Source organism: Diceros bicornis, chromosome 40 (assembly GCF_020826845.1).
Source record: "Diceros bicornis minor isolate mBicDic1 chromosome 40, mDicBic1.mat.cur, whole genome shotgun sequence".
In the NCBI taxonomy this organism is placed as follows: domain Eukaryota; kingdom Metazoa; phylum Chordata; class Mammalia; order Perissodactyla; family Rhinocerotidae; genus Diceros; species Diceros bicornis.
This window is the reverse complement of record NC_080779.1, coordinates 15,741,667-15,763,803: the sequence shown is the minus strand read 5'-3', so window position 1 is coordinate 15,763,803 and position 22,137 is coordinate 15,741,667. Positions and strand designations below refer to the sequence as shown.

At 56.9% G+C, this 22,137-nt stretch overlaps 1 protein-coding gene and 1 long non-coding RNA gene across 4 annotated transcripts in view; one reads left to right on the top strand and one right to left on the bottom strand.

The window, feature by feature from the left end:
* Positions 1-1,715: 1,715 nt before the first annotated feature.
* FAM178B (family with sequence similarity 178 member B) overlaps positions 1,716-22,137 on the bottom strand; it is a 107,981-nt gene continuing 87,559 nt past the window's right edge. For all 3 annotated transcript variants that reach the window (XM_058534517.1, XM_058534519.1, XM_058534518.1), the window contains 4 exons: positions 20,206-20,331; positions 5,915-5,992; positions 5,459-5,611; positions 1,716-4,118 (listed from right to left, as the gene is read on the bottom strand). In XM_058534517.1, coding sequence (XP_058390500.1) covers positions 4,086-4,118; positions 5,459-5,611; positions 5,915-5,992; positions 20,206-20,331 — 390 coding nt within the window. In that variant the 3' untranslated portion in view covers positions 1,716-4,085. The remainder of the gene's footprint in view (positions 4,119-5,458; positions 5,612-5,914; positions 5,993-20,205; positions 20,332-22,137) is intronic.
* On the top strand, positions 9,140-21,118 carry LOC131399897 (uncharacterized). The gene is made up of 3 exons (XR_009217258.1): positions 9,140-9,399; positions 14,746-14,908; positions 19,297-21,118. It is a non-coding gene; the product is annotated as an uncharacterized LOC131399897 (long non-coding RNA).

Genomic DNA, 22,137 nt, shown 5'->3' with positions numbered 1-22,137 from the left:
GGAGACAGATGCCACCTCCCGGCTGGGAGCAACGGACAGAGGTGCAGAGACTGGAGGCCCTGAGGCTTCGTGGTAACTTTCAGCCCAGTGCAGTGGTGGAGGGGAGGAACACTTTAGGGCCTGTCAGCAGATCTGGATTATAAATCAGTCCCAACAGGAGCTTTTGTTCTGGGTTAAAACTTGGCATCTGAAAAGTGGAGCCCAGAAGAGGAGTGGAGATAGTTGGGAAAGGCAGCCCAGTTTGGATTCAGTAACAATTGGGTCTTTGCTAATACACATAAAGGCCCCTTCTCCCACGCTGGCCAAAGCCACATTTCCCAGCTCCTTTTCACCAGAAAAAAAGCTGTGCCCTTGGAGATGCTGGAGATAGGGGGCAAGCCAGTTAACAATAGCACGGGGTGGGCAGGGAAGGCTCTCTGCTTCAGCCGACAGGCAAGGAGGAGGTGTGTGGGACCCCTCATCCACATTAGAGCCTGTGTCTTCTTAAGTGGAGGTCAACTGATTGCAGACTCCCTCACCTTTGTTCTGTGCTTGAGACTTTGCAACCTGCCTTCACGTACATTTTCTCACTCCATCCTCATGACCACCCTTTAAAAAGCAGGTATTGTTTCTCCCATTTTATAGATAAAATAAGGTTCAGAAAGGTTAAGCAAGCTGCCCGAGTCAGGTAGATAATTAGTAAGGTCAGAATGTTAAATCAGGTCTTGGGACTCCCAATTCTGTCTTTCCACTAAGTCACAGTGTCTCTTGACAACTTTTAGGCCCCAAACACTTTATTTCTTGCTGTTTTTCCTCACCTTCAAGCCTTACCTCCACCCCCACCCCCACCCTCTAGGAGTAAGGGTTACCAGGTGGAGACTTGAGCTCCTGGCTCCACCTGCAAGATGGCCCCAGTGGAAAGTTTCAAAAGGTGGTTTGGTTTCACTGGCAGCGAGAGTTTTCTGTACCTCAGGGCTGGCTTCTCTGTTCCTGCTAACAGACCCTGGGAGCCCTTCCCTCCCAAACGCTCCTCCAAGATAAGGCTGCAGCCCCTCTTCCCTGCTTTTTCTACCTTTGCTCACTTCCGGCTGTGTTCTGTCCATTTCTAGCACTGGCCTTTTCCATGGGTGGGTGGGCAGGGGATAAGTTTCCTGCATGACTACTTGCTTATGATTCACACTTTTTAATAGAAACACAACTGGTCCAAAATGAGAATTCCTGGGTCTTAACATTAACAAAAAAAATACTAAGGAAAAAAAAAAGGCTCATGTACCTATCAAGTCTCCCCAGGGCCTGTCTGGCATATTCTAAGATGGAAGGTACCCATCCTTCAGCCCATAGGCCTTGACAGACCCACCTACTTGCCCCATTTGCTCAACAGCTTGTGGCCAAGTCAAGGAAAAGACAGAGATGTGCTGAATGCCTTCTGAGGTCCTGTAAGGATCCACTGGCAGTTCAGGGCAGCCCCTAGAGATGGGCCCAGGAGTCTTACTGAAAAGCAAGGCCCCCTCTCTCCCCTACACATTGTCATGCACCATGGTGCCCGTCGGCTGAGCTCCTTACCCCCTAGCTCTCGTGAGGCAGCTTTCTGACAGGAGAGGGGCCCAGCGTTCACACTGGGCCTCTCTAGTCATGCCTGAGCAACTCCCAAGGGAGCCAGGGCTGCTGATTACCCACAGAAGGGAAATGAGAAAGCCTGGGTCAGCCACCCCTCAGGGATCTTTCTGAGGGCCTGGGGACCGAGGTGAGCGGGGACATAGGAAAAGGGCTTCCTCTCTCCACTTCCTCCTCAAGGAGAGTTATCGAAGCCGCCCACCTGGGAAGCCTTTCCCTTCCCAACCCCTCCCTGCCACCATCACCAAAGGAAGCAGGAAAGCATCCGTCATCACAGCCCCGGATGCTTTTCCAGTGGCTTCAATCAGGATATCCCTCAGCCTTTCCCCAGAGGCTCAGGGATCTGGAACGGGCAAGCAGAGAAGTCGCCAGCACCACTGAGCAGTTCCTGGCCTGGAGGAGGCCGAGTCTCTCACTGGTCCCGGACTAGTTTTAGGAGATCTGGTCAGCTCCCAGCCAGTTCCAGCGAGGGCCTATTACACGTCCCAGGGGATGCCGTGTGCCCTTGGGTGACCTCAAAGTGCACCTCTCTGCTCAGGTTACAGCCAGGTCTCTGGAGGGACTGCGTTGTCACCCACACCTCCTCTCTCCTTGGTGTCCATTTCTCTCTTGGGGATCAGTGTGTTTGGGGAGTGAGAGGCAGGGCAGTGCACAAGATCCAGGCCTGAGGAGAAGGGCTCCAGATGTCTGCACTGATGGACAGCCTGATCCCTTTCCCAGAGCCAAGTAGGGGCAGCTTTGAGAACTGGAAACTCCCCAGTTCAGCCTCTCAGGTCTCCCTACTCCCTCTCTGCCCTTGGCAGTGAGAACAAAGAAGGGAAATTTCAAAGGTGATTTCCAGGTTTCCAGAGCAAACTGAATAGCTGAGGATTAACTGTCAGGATGTGCAGTGTCAGAAGCAGGGGCAGCCCTGAGGGAGGGTGAAGGAGGCTGGCTCACCAGGGCCGCCGCACTTTTATGGGAGCATCTCAGGCCTACCTGATGCCGCTGGGGCCTCAGTGGTGCCCCCAGCCAAGGGGGCCCGTGAGGTGGCCAGGAACAGAAACCAGAACTCTCAGTCAAGTGACCTGGGCACCCAAGTCACCCTGATAGAGGGTTCCGCCTCTCACCTGGCAGAGGCTGCAAGGCAGGGAGATGTCCCGTACTGCACCCAGCACTCTGCCCTGGGCTCGTGCCCTCTGAATTATAGATGACCCTCTCTCCCAGCATTCTGGGGACCCAGTGAGGGAGGCAGCTGTGTCTGAAACAGCCCCAGGAAGTGACAGGCTACATTTCAGGTCTGCAAATTGAGCCACTTGGCCTGAAAGTCCTTTATTTGGTGGGAGTCTCGCTCCTACTCAGCCTGCCTTACCCTGACCCCGGTGGTATGAAAGCGCAAAAGAGAGGGACACACACACACAGAAAGTCATAAGCACCCGCCGTGGCGGAGCTCCATCGGTGGACACTCGGGTTGAGCTGAGGGGTGGGCGCAGGCCATCCTCTGCTACTTCCTGTCTACCTCTGGTGGCCCCTGCAAAACCCATCCCAACCCAGAAAGAGTCAGGAGGGGCCAGAGACTAGAAATGGATTCTCAGGGTTGGAGGAGTGGGCAGAGGGAGAAAGGGGATACCAGGGATCTCCTAGGGGTACAGAGGGCCTACTCACTTACCAGGGCGGGCAGGTCAAAGACATCCAGCACCCCATCAGGGACCAGGGCCCACGACACTGATCTTGGCTAGGGCTGAGGGAAAGCAAAAGCAGGATCTGGAACTGTCTTTGGCACCGCCCCCTCGCTCCTAAGTCTGGGGAGTTGATTTCAGAGCTTAACAATAAACTGAATTAAGTGTAATTACAGCCCCAATCCACCATCTCACTCTGTAGATCTTCTCCGGTAGAGGCGGCCAGTGGGGAGTGGTCCCAGACTAGGTCCAAACAAATGTTCCCCATCCCTGCTCTCTGGGTGTCTGACAGCTCTGGGGCCACAGGAATAACTGCTCTTCCTCAGGATTTACACACAGCCCTCTGCTGCAGGGGGCAGGGCCGAAGACCCGGTCACACGGCTGTCGGAGGTGAGAATTTGTGAAAGCTTGAGCAGAGACGTCAGGCAACTGGACACTGGGCGTTAGCCCTCAGGATAGGGATTGAAGGAAATCTTCTAAACCACAGATGCTGAAATAAGACTTTAATGTGCACAAAGAAACCTCACACTGGTGACAGAGAGAGAAGAAGGAGGGTAGGGAGGCCCGGGAGGACCCAGGAGGCCCAGGGAAACCAGAGCTGTGGAGATAAAGACCCTGGGTGAAGAGGAGAGGGCTGGGAGAGGAAGGAGAGCTGAAGGCAGGCTAGGCACCGAGCCAGGGATCCCTTGCCCGGTGGGGTCAGGGACGGCGGAGGCAGGCTCTGGCTTCAACAGACTGGTCCTCCTCTGGCCTCCATTCTTCGCTTCCTCCAGTTCCCAAGGCCCCATTCACTTCCTGCCAGAGCCAAGAGCCCTGGCCTCCCCTGCCACGCTGTTAGATGTCTTTCCAGGGGCTGAAGTACTGGGCCTGTGTCAAGGAGAAAAACATAAGGTGATAGCCGGGGCCCAGGTGGTGCCCAGCGTCCATTCACCATCCTCTACTGGCCTCCTCTGTGCCAGGCGCGGAGTGACAGGAGTCCTGTGGCTCATGGTCCATGTGAGGACTCGCAGGTCAACAGGCCACTTAACCACAGCCCTGCCCGGGTTCCCTCTACTCACTGCTTGCAGGCCCAGGGCGGTGTGAAAGGAAGGTGGGGCCTACCCCCTGGCTTGGCCAGGCCACGAATCACTTTTCTCTCTTTTCATGACAAACACATTGTTTCCCACCAGAGACTAGTGGGATCTAGTTCCTTGGGGATTGAGGGTGAGGTTTGCTCTCCAACTTTCTCAGAGACTTGCGAAATCTGAGACCCAAGCCACAGCCTGTGGCTGATGTGTCAGCCCCAAGTCAGAGGTTGCTGGGGGAAGGACAGGCAGAGAGAAGTCACAGGAAAGGCGAGTTGGGAGCCGAGGAGCATTGGGAGAGGGGCTGGAGAAACAGTTCTCACCAGACCCAGCTGTCTCCATCAAGGGTTGGGGGCTAGGGGAGGGAAGGGCTCCTAAGCCAGCCGGTGCAGCCTGTCAGAGGGACTGAGGCCAGAAGGGAGGCTGCCAGAGCAGGGCTTGGACTGTGCTTAAGTCCGCGGGCTTGGGAGTCAGGCTGGCTCTGTGCCCTGGTTCTGACATTTACACGCTGCCTGTGTGATGGGCAAGCTATTTAACCTCTCACTGACTCGGGTTAGCTTGTTCATCTGTAAAATGGAATCATAACAATACCTGTCCTGTGGAGATTATGTGGATTCATGTAGAAAAGGGTCTTCATTCAATAAATATCAACTATGCATATTATTACCTTGAGAGTCTGAGAAAATTAGGGGTGGGGAGGTTGTTGCTATAGAAATTGGAGGGACCAGGGCAGCCTGGGAGCGTTTCTCCTAGCAGAGCAGGCGGCCAGCCTCAGGCCTGCAGATATGCAGGCAGAGGGTGGACAGCTGCTGCCTCTGGTGCCCCTTCTCGGCACTGCTCATGACCAACTGGTACTCTGGTCCAGGCTCTTCCCTCTCCAGGGCGAAGTTTTTCTTTGCATTTGCTCAGAAGCTGGCTTCTCTGTACCCTGCTCACCACCATGCCCCCACTGGGCACTGGACTCTTGATAAGAATGATGAAGGTCCTCGGAGGCATCTCCACCCTCCCCCTACATCGCCCTCTCCACCCATCTCCCAGCCAGGAGCTCAGCAGCTGCAGTGGGGGTGGACTCGCTGCTGGCTCTGGTCAGCCGCCTGACCACTTCCCTCCCCTCCCAAGTCTGGGGGCCGGAGGGGGCACCACCTGGGGCTGGCAGTGGGTCAGCAGCTCCTGCCAGCGGATGTAGGTCTGGGCTGCCAGGTCCTTGAGTTTGGTCCGGTGCATGGCCTGGGGGCTCTCTCGGATATGGGTGTTGATGTGGCGGTCCAACTGCATGCACAGCAGCTGCAGCTCCCCCTGCGGAGGCGGGCAGGGGGTGGGGGTGGCACAGGCCAGGCACATCCACAGTGGGGGAGGAGGGAGAAGGAGTCAGAGAAAGAGAGGGACGCATTTGAGTGGCTGCTCAGAAGGTGGGCAGGAAAGGGAGGAGAGGGATGGGGCAGCTGCTGGGGCACAGGTCAGCATCCCCTGGGAACGCTCGTGGGAGGCTGGGGGAAGGAAGAGGCCTGGCTCCCCCAGGCCTGCTGCATTCTCAGCCTCCCATTCTTTGAAGTTCCTGACAGCGGGCTGGGCTCCAGCCCAGCCTCTTGGGAGACTCACCCATTGGTCTGGAGTAATGTCCTGGCAGCTGACCACCACCTCGGCCAGTGTCAGGAGGCTGTGGCACAGGTAGCAGACCTGGAGAGAGAGCACAGCGAGACAGGCTTCCCTAACTCCTTCACCTCCAGATTCCTTGTTCTCAGGCCTGGTGGGCCAAGGGTGACAGTTTCCAGTATCTTCAAGGAGGGCCCTCGGGCTCCACTCACTCAGAGCTCTCCCTCTGATGAATGACTATCCTCCCTTCCTTCAGGAAAAGAAGAAATCTCTGCCATCCAGAAACCCACTCTGTCACCCAGTCCTGTCCTGGGGCCCCAGCAGAGAAAGCCCACTGTGGGGAGGGGCCTGTGAACTCTGACCTCTGCTCAGTGTCTGTGGTCTCTGCTCTGCTCCCTGAGGCACCTACGCCCATGGCCCTGTGACCGGGTGCCGCTATCCTCTATGGGGGGAACGTGGCCCATGGGTGCCCAGTTTGCCCCTCGTGGGACACCACCTGCACAGACGGATGTGCATCCCTGTCTGCACAGGAAAACCTTGTTGATACGAGGAGGCACGCAACGAGAGAGAGGCCGATGGAGATGATTTGGGTTGAGCATCTGCGCACCTTACTCACAAACTCATACCCTGACTCTTGCCCACTGCACACTTGAGGAGTGAAAACAGGACAAAGGCCAATTCCATCTGATCAGAGAATGGTTTGATCCCAGGATGCCCTCGGACTCTGTTGGTGCCCATTCATTTATGGGACATTCACCTGCTGTGCAGAGAAAACAAGGTACAGGAAGCACCCCGAAGACAGGCGAGGCTCCTGATGTGAAGACAGCCTGCTCCCGGCACGCTGAGCTCCTGTCTGTGGCCATGCCCCCCCTCCCCCACTGAGAGGAGCCTGTTGCCCAGTCCCCTTGGCCTCCTTATGTCTAAGATAGGGAGGGTGGCAGGAAACAACCCCACCATCCTGCCCGGGCCAGATAACCAGCCCTGAGGCTCAGCCTGGATGGGAGAGGCGGGCTCAAGTTTGGTGATAAGGGGGCTGGAGCTAAGAACCAGCCCAAGGCTCCCCTGTCCCCCCATTTCCCCTGCCCTTGTCATCCTCCCCTCTTAGAGTACCAGGTGGTGCTCCAGAAACAGCGGCAGCCTCTTTGCACAGACCCAGCAGCCTCCTTTAGGGCAGAAGCAAGAACCACTCTTGAGGGCACCAGACTTGGCACCATCGAGTACTTCTTGAACTCAAATACCACGGTGCAAAATCCTGAGGATGGAGACCACCTGCTCCCCTCCCCCAGCACCTGCCCTGCCCAGAACCTGGCCTGTTCTTTAGCACAACAGCTGAAGCCCACAGGTGCCCGGCCCCCACAGGCTGGCCAGGTGGGTGGCCCTGCACGCCAGAGGCACAGAGAAGACACAGTGGGGAAAGCCGGGGGCCCATGGGGCGTGCCTCCCAGTGCTGCCGTGGGCTGGGGACGATGCAGCCTCTCTGAGGCAGCTCCACCTGCCGGGTCCTGCAGCTGCCTGTGCCCGAGTCCCCCAGTGGGCTGGCTTGCTGGCAAGCTGCTGCTTCCCACAGGCTCCCCTTCCCCAGCCTGGCCTTGCCCTAGGGAGTCCACAGCATTCGGAACTCCTTCCAAACTCTGCAGTCCTGGCAATAGCTCACGGCCCCCTCCTCACACAGCAGGCTCAGGCCTGTGTGCCAGACACTGTACCTTGACTAACACAGCCACAAACACTCAGACATTAGAGGGAGAAAGACACTTCATTTGGAGTCATTTGGTCAACAAATACTGAATATCAGCTTCCCCATGGACCAAAAGGAGAAAGGGTCCTTCTAGGTTTTTGGGGGTGGTGGTGATGGCGTGCAGCTCAGGATTCAGGGAGGAAGTGACTAAGCTAAACCAGGCCTCAAAGGAACAGGAGGATTTAAGGTGAAGGTGGCCCTGTAGGGGCGGGGCTGTGGCCGAGATTACACCACCAGACAGATCACAGGGCTGATGCAAGCAACAGAGGCAGGGCACGCTGGGGGACTGACCAACAGGTGGCTGGCTGGGATGGGGTGGGGGCGGGGGAAGGGAAGGGGCACCCTGAGGACAGGCCTGGCAGCAGAGGGTCTGGACAGTGGGCAGTGGAGGCCGCTCAAGGCTCTCGAGCAGGGAGGCTGTCAGGGACAGCCTGGAAGCGCCTGGGGGAAGCAGGTGACAGAATGGGCTGGGATGGAATACACCAGAGCGAAAACGCAGCTCTCGCTGAGAAAGGATTACAGGACATCCTTTCTCATTGTTTTTTTTGCTTTTTAAGATCATTTCTCTACAATGTGTATGCTTTACTCACATAATCAAAACTCAATGGAAGTTTTTAAAATTTAATTTTAAACAAGACCATGCCAATTATAATTGACTGAGTCTAGTTGGGTTTGGGGTGGGTGCAGGGCAAGGGAGAGGGACATGACCGTAAAGAGCAGCAGAGACCCCAGGACTGACACCCCCTTTGAGGGAGTTGAACAAGCTGATGGTGAGGTGGCTTGAAATACCAAAGAAAATGTCCCAGGGCAATGGAGCCATCGTTGGTCGGAGGATGGTTGGGAAAGGGGCCTGTCTGCAGGGGGCGGGCGGGGCAGAGAGGGAGAGAAAGGGGGCACCTCTTAGACCTTTCACTTGTAAATAGTCCCCAGGCAGGGCGGGGCTCTTCCCCTGGCCCGAGGCCCAGGTGGAGGCCTTTGCATTTCAGAGGCCCCTGTGCTATGTACAATGCCCGGGGCTAAAAGGGACCTCAGAGCCGCCCCGGGATTGGTGCAGAGGCCAGTCCCAGTCCCTGGGGTCCCGCCCCGGGATTGGTGCAGAGGTCAGTCCCAGTCCCTGGGGTCCCAGGCCCCCTGCCCCCTCACCACCCCCTCCTTTGTCTGCAGAGTTGATCTTCCTAGGAGGGAGGCGTGGTGCGGGTGAGCCCAGGATCTGAGGAATGCCCTGGAGGAAAATCTGTGCAGTGGGGATTTACGGAGAAAAAGCGAGAAGGACTGGGCGAGTGTGGTTTCACAACTTCGCTCTTATGCTGGTTCCCATAACTGAATCTGGAGGGAAAATCCCAGGAAAACTATTCTGAATGTGTTTGTTTTGGGGGGTGGGGGCGGGAACAGCAAGAAGGAAACAGCAGTTCTGAAGAAAAGCCCTGTTAACCATATTGTTTAAGCCGATTTTCCAAAGGCCAGGGGGAACCTGCCCACTACCTGGAAGGAGGGCAGGGTGTGGTTTTCCCTTGTACTCAAGGGTGATCCCAGGAGTTGGGTCTCAGTGAGGGGAGGCCCTTTAAGGAAGACTTTGATCCAATTTAAGGGGATGAGGTTCCAGCTGTAATCAGAAATCATGACAAAGACAGCAGCAGTCATACTTTGTAGTAGCAGGACTTGAGGAAAAAAGGCTTCATCATTGGCACGGGAAGTGCCCAGACCACCATCTCCTGCCCTCACTTCCTGACACCTGAGGCCTCAGCGTTGAGGAGAGGTAAGAGGGGGTCCCATCTGGTCCAGACAAAGAAGGACAGACGGTTGCACCGGGAGCAGGCCTGGCTTCTTCTGAACTCCACCCTCCTCCCAGGCTCCTCTCCCCTGCCTTGTTTTTGTGAAGGTCGGAAGCAAACATTCGCAGAAACTGGGGCTCTGCGGCTAGAAAGAGGCTGGACCTGAGTCTCCTTCTTCTGAAAATCCCGGTGGATTCTGGGAGACCAGAGGCAGGCCCAGGAGTGCTAGCGGGGGGTGGGTGAGAGCAGCCGTTCCCGTAGGACACAAAGTAAACAGCCAGGTGTGAGACCTGCGTTTCCTGCTGCAGTAGTGCTGTGACCAATTCCTGAACTTAGCAAGCCCGTTCCTGTCCTGGCTGGCACCACAGTGACGTGGGACTCTGTCTTCCCTTTCAAGAGCTGGCTGGGGCTTGTAGATGCCCAGGCCCCCTGCCTGCTCCCATTTCCTCCACAGCTGGAAGCACAAGGTGGCCCTTCCACAGGCCTGAGGTCCCTTCCAAGTCCCTAGGGGGCGTGTGTATGGGAGGGAGTCAGTGTAGCTTCAGGAGAGCAATGCAGAGGTCCTCCTTGAGTGGGGGGCAATGCTTGTCCAGCCTCAGGATCTTGTCTGAAAAATGGGCCCTCACCAGCTCAGGCTGCCCAGCACCTCCCTCACTGGGTGTGAGTGGCGGCTGGGAAGCCTCCATGGGAAACGGGGCCCGGGAAACCTCAGTCAACTACGTGGGGAGGCAGAGTATGAGGGCAAGGAACGGACGTGCCTGAACCCAATGCCGACAAGACAGACTGTCCCGTGCCACGGCTGTCAGCAAGGCCTGCAGCTTCCATTTTCTGGGTTTCTCCCCTGAGTCTGGCAGGCCGACTTTCCTGAGAAGTTCGGTCAGCGTGCCTCCTTCCGGGCTCCAGAGCCTTAAAGCAGGCCCTGCCCTCCCCCTGGGGAAGGATGACAAGGGTGAGAGATAGGAGACAGCCGACTAGGCTTGTCACCCACCGAGGCAGGGAAGGGGAATGGGAAGGTCAACGTCTCCATGTTCTGGTCCAGCTAGTTCTGACCCCAGGAACCACAAGTTCTCCTTTGCAGCACTTTCGTCATAAGACGAAAGGGAAAAAGGGTGGCCATTTCCCAGGAACGTCATCCTTTAGAAAATTCCCCTCTAGCTAATGCCAAGGGAGCAGGCTGTGGCCTGGGTTATTTATGCTAAAAAAGGGCAGAAAGGAGGAGGGAGAGGATCTCCCAGGAAGCCACTCACTCTGGCCAAAACATTTTGGTTTCTCCCATCTCCGGTTATGACCAAGAACCCGGGCTTACCCCAGGCGAGTCTTCAAACCAAGCTCTTTCCCTGCAGGCTGCCAGGCCGGGTGGGGATGGCAGATCTTGCCATTGGCAGGAGGACCCTGTGGGACCAGGTCCAGCCAGGCTCTGGGGCAGCTGCTGTGGTGGCCTGGGGGGGGGCGGTGCAGGGGAAGAACTACGGCTGACCCAGGAACAGCTGCTGAGGAGGATGGAGACTGACCCAAGGACACTGCCCCTCCAGCCAGGCTGCTGGGGCCCAGGGGCGCACACTACAAGTGTCCCAGCCCCGCTCAGAAAACTGGCCCTGGATGCCTCCTGGTCCTGGACTCCCCATCTGGGACATAGGCCCCCAGAGCAGCCTCCTTTGGTTTTGCCTCTCCATGCTCACAGGCTCTGGGCGGTGGCTGCCCCGGGGACCTGCGTTCAGTCACAATCCGGCTGGGTCGCTCTCAGCCCCATCTAGAGAGTCTGGAGGTCCAGCCCAGCCTGATGATTGACCCCAAGAGGAGAATTCTACCATGGGTCCCATCACTGCCACATGTGCGTCCTCTCAGGGGGCTTGTTCCCTTGGAGACACTTAGCTACACACACACATGCTGGAGGTCAACTCTAGAACCAGCCGAGTCTGGGAAAGACTGAAGCTGTGCTGGTCCACCTTGACACATCTCAGACCCGAGGCTAGAGCCGGCCCCTGATGAATTCTTTTTCTTTCTTTCTTTCTTTTTTTTTTTTGTGGGGAAGATTAGCCCTGAGCTAACATCTGATGCCAATCCTCCTCTTTTTGCTGAGGAAGACTGACCCTGGGCTAACATCCATGCCCGTCTTCCTCCACTTTATATGGGATGCCGCCACAGCATGACTTGACAAGCGGTGCATCAGTGCGCGCCCGGGATCTGAACCTGGGAGTCCCGGCCGCCGCAGCGGAGCACACGCACTTAACCACCAGGCCACCGGGCCGGCCCCTTTCTTTCTTTTTTTCATTAAATGTAAAGCTACAGTGCCACTTCACAGTGCCCGGACCCAGTGGGGCTGGCAGAGAGAGCCCTGTGAGCCTCACTCTCAGCAGACGTGAAGCTGAGCTTGGTGAGGCCCCCTGACGGCAGAACCAGCTCCAGGAAGGCTTGGATCTGAAGCAGACGTGTGTACTCGCTCTAGCTGGACAAGCACCCCATGCATGTGCATGTGTACGTGTGTGTGCGTGTGTGTGTGTTACCCAAAGGGAATTTCACACCGAGACATCCCCCTTCAGAGAGAACAAGCCCCACTGCGCTGCACGGCAAGTGCCTGAGGGCCTGCTGCAGGCTGCTCCAGGGCCCCCAGCCTGAGCCTCGAGGGCACAGTCTAGCTACTCCACCACAGGCTGGGCAAGTGACAACAACAGTCATCAGTAATGAGTAATCTTGAGGTCAGGCTACTTGCGGGCCCCAGGCCAAGAGCCTCAGCCTGGTGAGAAAACCGAAGCTCACCTATCTGGCTGTGGTTGTCCACTAGAGGGGACGCGTTTTCCTAGGTGAACCTCGTCTGGACCCTGTCCTGAGCGTGGCACCTGCCATCATCTCTAGGACGCTATCTCTTCCTTGCCCCCAGAAGCAAACCGCATGACCTACTCCCCTTGCCCACCCGGCCCCTGCTCCGAGGTTACACTCCCCGACCTTGGCTGGGGCCAGCACTAAAGCAGCAAGCAGAGGGCTGTGCCCAAAAGAAAGTTAAGTCTGGAAGTGACTCTTACAGGACAGGTCATCAGTCATACGCCCCAATGAGAAGGAAATGATGAGGATGCACGACTGCTCACTAGGAAATGAGGAGTGACCCAGCACTTCTTCCTGCCCAGGGTCCCTGAAGGCACAGGGCAGAGAGGTCAGGGGGCAGAGAGGTCAGGGAGTAGACGTCACAGGCGGGGCCTGCCAGACTCAGCCCCCCCGCCTGCGAGGCCAGACAATCAATTCTGTAAATGAAAGTGCCTGCCTGGATGGCGGGGTGGGCGGAGCCCGAAACATGGAGCAGAGATGAGCCCAATTGAGGGTGATGGGAGACAGGCTGGCAGCATCTGGACAGGAAGAGGACTTCCTGCTCAGCTGATGGGAACGGCCACTGCCTGGAAAGTTGCTCTCAGGGGCCCCGCTGGGTGGAGAGGCAGAATGTCTCTGCTGAGGCTGTTGGAGGACCTCGGAGACCCAGCACGAGTCCACCTCTTCAGACTCCTCAGAAGATGAGCCCCTCACTTATACTTCTAGCTGCCCTGAGAAAGTGAGTTCAAAGACCTGAGATCCTGAATGTACTTACAAGAGACAGAGGGATTCTCTTTTAAGCTCTACCCTGAATTTGGGACTGCACCCTGAGCAGCCCTGGCCTCTGCTCTTGGTACTGAGCATAGGGAGGGGATGAGGAAGCCATGGCACAGTGGGAAAGAGATGGCATTGGGACAAAAGCAGGAAGGCTGAGGGCTTTTTGTTCCTGTGGATCTGCTGCAGGGAGGTCATCTCAGAGCATCTGACCCATTCCTACGTCTGCTGATGGGAGGAACCGAGGGGCTGTAGGCAAACCCTTGTGGAGGGCTCCCACCCAGCCTACCCTTCCCTTCTGGCTTCCTGCTGGCCCCGGGGGGTGAGGGAGAGGACAGGAGGGGATTGGCTGGCTCTTCCTGCTCCACCAGCTGGGACTCGGGACCCTGACCCTGGGGGGATCTGGACCGGAAACCCAGCTCTACTGGCTGCCCAGAGAGGGATGAAACTCTCGGTGCATATGTTTGAGAATCTATAACTGGGTGTGCACATGCGCACCTGGACGTGGGTGCCAGTGCTGCAGGAGCCACTGAAACCAGCCAGGGGGTTGGCACAGGCATCCCCCCAGGGCTCAGCACAGAGCAGTGGCTTCCTCAAAAGCCATTTCCTCAAAAGCAATGGCTTCCTCCCTTCTCTTTCTTCTCTTTCTCACTCACTGAATTGTCTCCCAGCGTGTTGGCATGGCCACAGCCTGGGAGCACTGCCCTCCTCCTGCTTCCTGAGGATATCAGAGCATAGGGCCACTGCCACAGCTGAAGACCAGGGGGATGCCACAGACGTCTAAGGTTTCTGGGTGCACAGGATCCTGCCCCCTTCTTTGTCAGAGTGTCCCAGACTTCCGTCACCTCCACCCAGGCCACGTTGCTCTACGGTGGTGACTTCAGCCCTGACACATGACCTGGGCCAGCCAATCACTGTGGCCTGGCTATGTGATTGGCTTAGAGATGAGCAGATGACCCAAGCCAAACCAATGAGACACAACTCTGGGACTCTGGTTAGGACTCTAAGACAGAAGCTCTTCCCTTCCCCCAGACTAGGGTTGCTGAAGGAAGGATGTAGCCTAGAGTCTCTCATAACCAGCAGGGAAAGCCTGCCTGGGAATGCACCAAAGGGCAGGGCTGAGAGACGCAGAGAGCAACACCGAGCTTTCATGACATGGCTTAGCCCCTGCTCCAGCTGAGCCTAAGGAGCTGTCCCAGGACCTTTCAGAGGCAGGTTTGTGTTTCCATCACTACAGAGTCCTGGCACAGACAGGGGAGCAGGGACAGAAAAGGCAGTGGTTTGCCTGGCAACTGCTCCTGCAGACTGAGCACAGAGAGTGAAGGACCTCACACACTCTTCCTGGTCCCCTGCAGGGGCCTGGTGGGAGCTGAGCCCAAGCTGCTTGGACGCAGCACTTGGAAGGCACTGTTCCTCCACTCACACTGGGAGTTGGGAGAAGAGGCAGGTGGGAAGGGCTGGGTGCAGGGAAGGTGGGGAAGGGTCTGGCATTTCAATGGGAATCTCGGGGATGTGGCTGAGACGGACTCTGGACCCAGCCCTTGAAGGCAACTCTGTTGAGGTGTGTGAAGCAATGTGTGGGCAAGCCACAGGTTGGGTGAATAGACTGTAATGACCACAGGAATCCAGAGACAGGAGAGACAGGCCAGGCATTGCCAGGGAGGAGGAACAGAAGGAGCAAAGGCACGGGCCTGAGAATGGAGGGTTTCTGGGAAAGACATCCACTGCAGAATCAAATGGTGTGGTTTGATTTGCAGGAGAAAAACCACAGGGATGAAGTAGGCCCAGCTGACGGAGGCCGTGGATGGCAGGGTTTGAATATGATGCGACAGACACTAAGGATCGCTTTTTCCTAAGTAAGGATGGGAGGAAGACAGTCACAGAGCTGTCCAGGAGGACCTGAAGGACGAAGAGACCCAGGTAGGCTGTTAGGTCGAAGCAGATGTGTCCCCCACATGGGGTGAGGACTGCACCCAGAGGAGGGACCCCTGCAGGGTCCTCAGGAGGACTTGGCTGGGGTGGGGAGGGCAGAGGGCAGGCCCAGAAACTGCTGAGGACACAAGCTGGCCCCGCCCCCAGCTTCACTCTGTCACTTCAAGGCCTACTCATACACCTGCAAAGCCGGAATTCCTGGGACCCAAACAAAGCTGGCCCAGGCCTGGGCCTGTGTGTCCTTCAGACGCTCAGAGGTACCATTCTGAAGAGGTTCAGCGGCCACTTAGGTGGGTGTGACATGTGGCCCGCGCACAGATCTCCCCTTAGGGTGAGCTTCCCAGAGATCATCTCGTTGAGGTTTATTTCAAAAGATGTCTGATGTTCCTCCTTTTGGAGGAAGTCAGGAGGAACCTACCACAGACTAGTCAGGAGAGGAAGTCAGGAGTCCTGAATATCCATTTTCCGTTCCTCAAACCAGAGAGTTTCCTCGCAACATTCCTAATCTTGGCCTGACCAAAGTCCCCAGCCCTGTGGGGCGTGGCTCTCCCTAAGGTGCAGGGGGAGGGGCAGGAAGGAAAAGACTTGTGAGGGAGAAGGGAGAGGGAGAGGCTCCCACTCCACCTGTCCTTATGGGTGACACAGGGCAGGGGCCCGTGCTCAAGCCAAGCCTGAAGAGCACGTGTCCCCTTGCTGGTGTTGAGTGCCAGTGGGAGAGTGCAGAGGAGAGCACAGAGCTGCCAAGAGCAGCAGTACCCTCCCTCCCTCTCCCACAGCCTCCCAAACCACACCCCAGTCACTTAAGGCGGCTCTTGGCAGGGTCACCCGACACAGGGACAGGCCAGCTGTAGTCGCAGCCACCAGAGCAAAAGCGGTAAAACTTGTTTGTCAACTCTATTAACACATGGGCACACCACAAAGATATAGGAGACGCACACAACACACACACACACACACACACACACATGGCAGGCCCACACCTGTAGATGATGCACAGAGACCCCCAGAGGGAGCTCAGAGGAGTCTGTGCAGCAGGGTGCCGTTTACCCTAGAGCATCACCCAAGCTCGAGCACATGCCCAGCCCATAAAATCAACTCTTTACACACGCACTTCTCCTATAAACAAGCCACCCCCAAGCCTCATGAGCTCAGAGACAGACCGTCAGCAGTGCACGTGGTGAGGAAGCTGACCGGAGCCACTTGCAGTCGGCCAGGCTCAGGCTGCGTGGTGTGGCCTCTTAGATCTGGCCCGCGGGGACAGGGACCATCACAGGTGCAGAACCCTCAGTGGGCCCCAGGCCGCCCGTCCCATGAGGACACTCATTGGTCTGTGAAGAGGACGCGCCCAGGGACCCAGCTCCTGGGGCCTCAGTGCAGCACCAACTCTGGGACTCCCCACTTTGTGGACCTTCGTTTTCTTTCCACACTATGAGAGACAGTAAACTTCCTCAAAGTTCCCAAATTTAACCAAATGGGGGAAAAACTTCCACCCCACCCATAAAGATCCTGGTTCCATACACCTTCCAAATCCTTACGGGAAAAAATGAAACCAAGAAATCCCTTCACTATAGCACCCATGTAGCAAAAGGCCAGGGGAGAAAGCAAGAAACAGCAGGAGAGTGTGGTCAACAGGAAGACAACAGCCCACGGAGGTTTAACAAGACCGAGAGGGCAATCACCTCCATAAAGCGAACGTGCCCAGACCCTGAGACTGGGTAGAAGGCAGCTAGACAAAATCCATCCAGATACGGTTGACACAAGTCAGCTACAAGGAAACAAAAAGCCCCAGGAAACCCCCGGTTCTGAGTTGGAAGGCAGAGCCAGTAGCTTTGAAGAGACAGGGGCAAATTAAGTCCAGTTACGAAATGTCCGTCTGCACAAGGGCCGAGAGGACAGTGTTGCACGGAGGCCTGGGGACGTGCGGGGCTCTTGCAGAACTGGTGTCCGTGGGGAGAGGGAAGCACGTGGGGGCCAACTCTTGGAGCATCCTCCTGCACGGAGTTGTCCTCTCCTGCCTCCCTCAGATACACAGGCCACTCACCTCTCAAGGGGCTGTCCCAGACCCCCAAGCCTCTCTCTGACCTACATGTTTATTCTCCTCTGGGAGAGCCCCTCTCAAACCAGGCAAGCACAGGGCCACCAAGAACCACCAAGAGGCTGAGCAACCATTTCTTTATCCAAAAACACTTAAAATGCTGAAAGTATTCTAACATCTTGTTAAGAAGCAGGATTCTTATATCGTACACAAGCTCTGCAGTGATTTGCTGGGACACTTTGTGGCTTTGACCCCGCTAGGACAAGCAGTCTGTGCAGGAACCCACCCCGGCCTCCTCTCCAGCCTCCCACCTGTATGCCACCCCTCGCAGTGCTGCAGCAGGAGCGTGTTGCTTCCTTTGCTGTACTTGGTGGTTCCCTTTCCCAGGCAGGAGTCTCGCTAGCTTATAATTACAAACAACGTGCTCTGATTGGCTCTCTCATAAGCAGGTAACACTTCTGAAGTAAGGGCCTCCAGCAGGAGAATCCAGGCTATAAACCCTCAGAGCCGTAAGGAAAAAGGACATTAGAAGACACGGGGGCCGACACGCAGAGGCTGGTCAGACGGTGTGCAGACGAGGGAGGTTTCCAGAAGGCGGGCAGGATGGCCAGAGTGGGATGGAAGAAGAGAAGGAGAGAGGAATTAAAAGTGCATTCATTCATTTGTTCATTCATTCACCCTTCTAGTGCCAAACATACCATGCGATGCTGAGAGACACCAGCTATGCCCACAGTCTAGCTGGGGAGACAGACAAGGAAAGAGACAACTGGAAAGGCACGGGATCAGTGAGGAGAGAGAGTCGTGCCCTGGGCACCAGAGCGCAGCTCTCCCAGCCTCCCGGGAAGGCAGGACAGAGAGGGGAAGAAGGCTGGGAGCTCCCCAGAGGAGGGAGGAGACTGGGCCAAGGCCCCAGGCAGAGAGGAGGTGGGGAGACCAGGGGGAGCGGAGCCTGGCAGAAGTGTTTATCTGCAGGGCTGGAGGAGGGCTGTGACCCAGCAGTCAGGCAGGAAATCTCCCAGACAGGAGTGAGCTGGGCCTGGGGGATGGGGCCCAGCACTGCGGCCCCAAGGGCTGGGAAAGGGCCTGTCCCCATTTCCTCCAGGCTGGGTCGCCTCGGGCCAACCTCACCCTGGCCTTAGTTTCCCCGCTGCACCTCAAGGAGAAAGAAGGTGTACTTTGAGCTCTGGGGATAAAAGGCCCAGCTGAGGCCCAGACCACCACTCCCTGTAAAACAGGGCGGATGACGCCACGGCTCTTTTTGGCTGGTGAGTAGCCTGATCATCTTTGAAGATGAAACATGACTGGGCCTAATGAGGAGTCAGTCGGCTGAGGTGGGAGTGGGGCTGGGCTGCGGGAGCCCAGTCACCTGCCCCACCTGGCCCCTTCCAGCCAGAACAGTACCCAGCCCAGGGGGACAGAACACTTCACATTTCTGTGCAGACTACCTGTGTCCCCCACCAGCCCCAATCCTCCCCCGCCCTCCTCTACTCTTGGCTACCTCACCCTCCGGCCAGAACCAAGCCCAAGTGGGCTTGAGCTGCAACAAAGGCACGCGAGAGCTGCCTTGGCCTCACGTGCCCCTCTCACTGCTCTGGAGCAGCACACCCAACACTTTGGGGCACTCTGCAGAGCCACACCAGCCCCTCCATGTTTCTAGGCCAAACACGCCATTTCCAATACGGCAGCTGACGTGGGTGTGCCCGGTGGGGTTCTTCACAGCCTCCTTCACACGTGTGAGAACAGTCCTCACAGTAAAGGATACCCTCAGCCCACTTAGTCCCCTCTCTTCCCAGGCTGTTGAGCGAACATCTGCTACCAGATGGGCTCTGAGATGCAGTGAGCCAAATGGCAGCCTCTGGACTGGCAGTAACGACACCTCTGCTAGGTGAGGTCACGGGGGTGGCCCCCAGGGTGCCTGGAGGTCGCACTTTTCACTTGGCCAGACCAACGCAAGCCTGTCTTTTCCACCTCACCATCCCCCTTCTTCGTCTCTCTTTTTTCCTTCCCCTAGCCCAGGACCGGGGCCAGCTCACTTGTGCCCTGCTCAGACAGACCCCCAGGGGCTGACCCACCTCCTTCCTAGAGGTCCCGGAAGACCCAGACTCAGCCTACTCCGCCAGCTCCAGCTCCCTGGGAAAGAGTTGGCAAAGGAGGACGGGGCACGTAGACAGCTCACCTCTCTTAGGAGGCAGCAGCCTCGTAAATGCACTAACATTAGGCACAACTGAAAGATAACCTTCCCTACGTGTTCCAGAAGGGGAGCCTACACCTGGGGACTATCATATCTTTTAATGGTTTATTTGTGTTCATTAAGTAATTAATTCATTTATCTGATTTGCAGAATGATGCCCAAAGGTTGGACTTCTGCATCATCAACATGTAAGCTCTGAGTGAGCTTCTGGAATTACCACCTTCCTAAATTAGGAAGATGTCTATCTGCATTCTTCATCCCCAAGTCCCCAGGATAGCGGAGCTCGCTGAAATCTACCCCCAGCTCCCCCAGGAGCCAGGCTTGGGAATCCCAGTCTGAAGCCCCTACACTACCACCCCTGCTTGACCTTCACCCCAGAGGCCACAGGCTTCACCATTCCAAGCCCCACAACCTGCAGGCTTGGGGGTACCTCACTGCCCCTGACTCCTGCGAAAGCATGACTTTCAGGAATGCTGGGCAACGTCTGGAAAGTCAATTAGGAAGAACTGGGGAAAAGCCAAGGACTCAGCCTCCGTGACCACCACAGTGAACAGGAACAGGGAGGGTGCACCCAGTTCTGCCCTGGAAAACAGGGTGCCTGTCACCTCTGGACACTCCCTGGGCTGCTTCTTTTGTGTGCGCCCTTCCCACCCCGACTCCCCTCACCAGCATTTCAGCTCCTGCCTCCTCTCTCAACTGTGCTGTGAGATGAACAGAGCACCCCATGGCTAACAAAGCCACGCCAGGCTATACAGGACGCAGCGAAGCCCACGAGCAGGGCAAGGTGGACATTCGGCCTGCACACCTGTGCACACAGCAACGCCGCTGCGCCTCTGTGAAGCATGGGCAAGGGCACTAATTACAGGCCGTGCAGAGGCAGTGAGCACCTCCTCTCGCCAGAAGGAGGCAGCTTACTGGGCTTTGTCCCCACAGGGCCCAGGGGTTTCAGGAGGACTGGTGGTCCTATGGCCCCATAGGCTGTGCAGCGTGGACAGCCCTGCCTTCCCCGCTACCCGTGGTGCTGCACCTTGGCGGAGGGGGCAGGGGCTGGGTGCTCACCTTGTGGTCTAGCTCTGCCCTGGCCTTTGGCTGTTGCTCCCGGCAGGGTGGCAAGGTCTCAGCGCCCAAGTACTGCCCGAGGGATGATGGCCTCATGAGGCTCAGGAGCTGGCTGAGTGAGGATAGCTGCGGAGGAGAAGGGAGGCCATCACTCACAGAGGGTGGCAACCGAGTGCGTGGGGCACTTTGGGGACTCTTGGCCTGGACGCCTTGGCTGGCAGGAGCCGGTCAGAGCATGGGCTCTGGAACCAGACCTCCGGCCTCCTAGACCCGGTCCACCTCTCACTTGGGAGCTGTGTGGTCCCTTGGAGCCTGAGTGTCCTGTCTGTAAAATGGAGACAGCCACAACTCCTCTCCCCAGGAGAGGAGGGTCACACGCACACGGCACCTGTTACAGGGTGAGCCCCCTCAGAGAGGGAACCAGGAAGATCTCCAGAGGCTGGAGGTCTAATCCACTTCCCTGGAGGAAGCAGACACTCGAGGTTTAGAAGAACCAAGACCAGCAGAGAGGTCTCCTCTGCCACCAGGCAAGACCCTTCCCACCCTGAGCTGCTGCTCATGTCTGCTGGCCCACTCTCCCCTGCGTCCCTCTCTTGTCATTTAACTTGTTATCGTGGGGGTTTTCAATACTCATGACAGAAGAGAGGCTGTGTATGAACCCCATCACTGTGAGTGATGACCGCAGTCACCATCACTCTGCCTGCTCTGGTTCACCACCCCCCAACCGCCTGCCCTTTCCCTTCCAGAGAATTTTAAAGCAAATCCAAACATCATATCATTTTACCCATACAGAGCTTTTAACAGAAAAGGATAAGGATTTTTTCAAAACCCCAACATAATCACAATATCACTCTCTTGGCCAACAAAATTACCCACAATTCCTTATACAACCTAACACCTGTGTTCAGTTTTCTCTGTCTCAAAAATGTCCTTACACATGTGTTTTGTTGAAATGGGGATTCCCCACAAGGTCCACACATTGCATTTGGTTGCTATGTCACTTAATCTGCTAGCTGCCCTCCCCTCCGCCCCCATTTAAACTGCCCATCCTCTCTGAACAAGTGGGCTGAGTGCCCCCTCCCCCCAACCCGGGACCATGGCCTCCACGAGTCCAGGTGTCTGCCGCAGGCCACTGCTTCCTGCTCAGCCCCTGCACTTGGTTTGGACAGCCTAGGCTGGCAGGCTCCGAGCCCCTGGCCCCTCTGAGGCCACGTGCCACCCTGGAGAAAGGGAGGATGCAGAAGGAAGAAGCAGAGCTAGGGGAGTTCACAGAGGCACCGTCTCTTCAGATGTAGCAGGTGCAGGGTGGCCAAAAGGGCTAGGGCCCGAGCACCCCCCACCCCAGCCCAGCTCCCTGCTCAAGCCCAGCCCTGCCCAGCACACCTGGCTTCCTCCCCCTGACTCACCCGCAGACACCTGCTCAGCACCTCAGCCGGCCGCGGGCTTAGAAAGCCCACAAGAGCAGCTGGGCTGAGGGCTGGAGTCAGGCCTGGGGCTCTGGCTCCTGGAAGGAGGCCAGGGCTTCTTGGCCTAGTGTCTGAGCCCTTTGGAAGGGAAGAGGAGGCAGGGAGGGAGAGGGAAGGTCTGGGCGGAGAGAGGCACCATCTGGAGCTTCACCAAAACCATAGCTGCGCTGCCTGGCTCAGGCCTTGCAAGTCTGAGGACAGTTTCCGAAACAGCCCTGCTTGCTCAGGGCTCACAGCTGTGAAAGCACAGGGGCCAGGCTTTGCAGTCCACGCCCCCAGAAGCAGCCCTCAGGCAGGCAGCCTCGCCCCAGTTAGGACCCTCCCTGCTAGGGGAGCCCTGGGTGGGCGGGACCGGGCAGAGGAGCACACAACAGCGGCTCGCCAGCTCCCATGTTTTTCCTCTCACTCCACGAAAACAGCTTCGCCCTGCTCAGCGCAGCAAGCTGCCGCCTTCTGATCGCTTTCT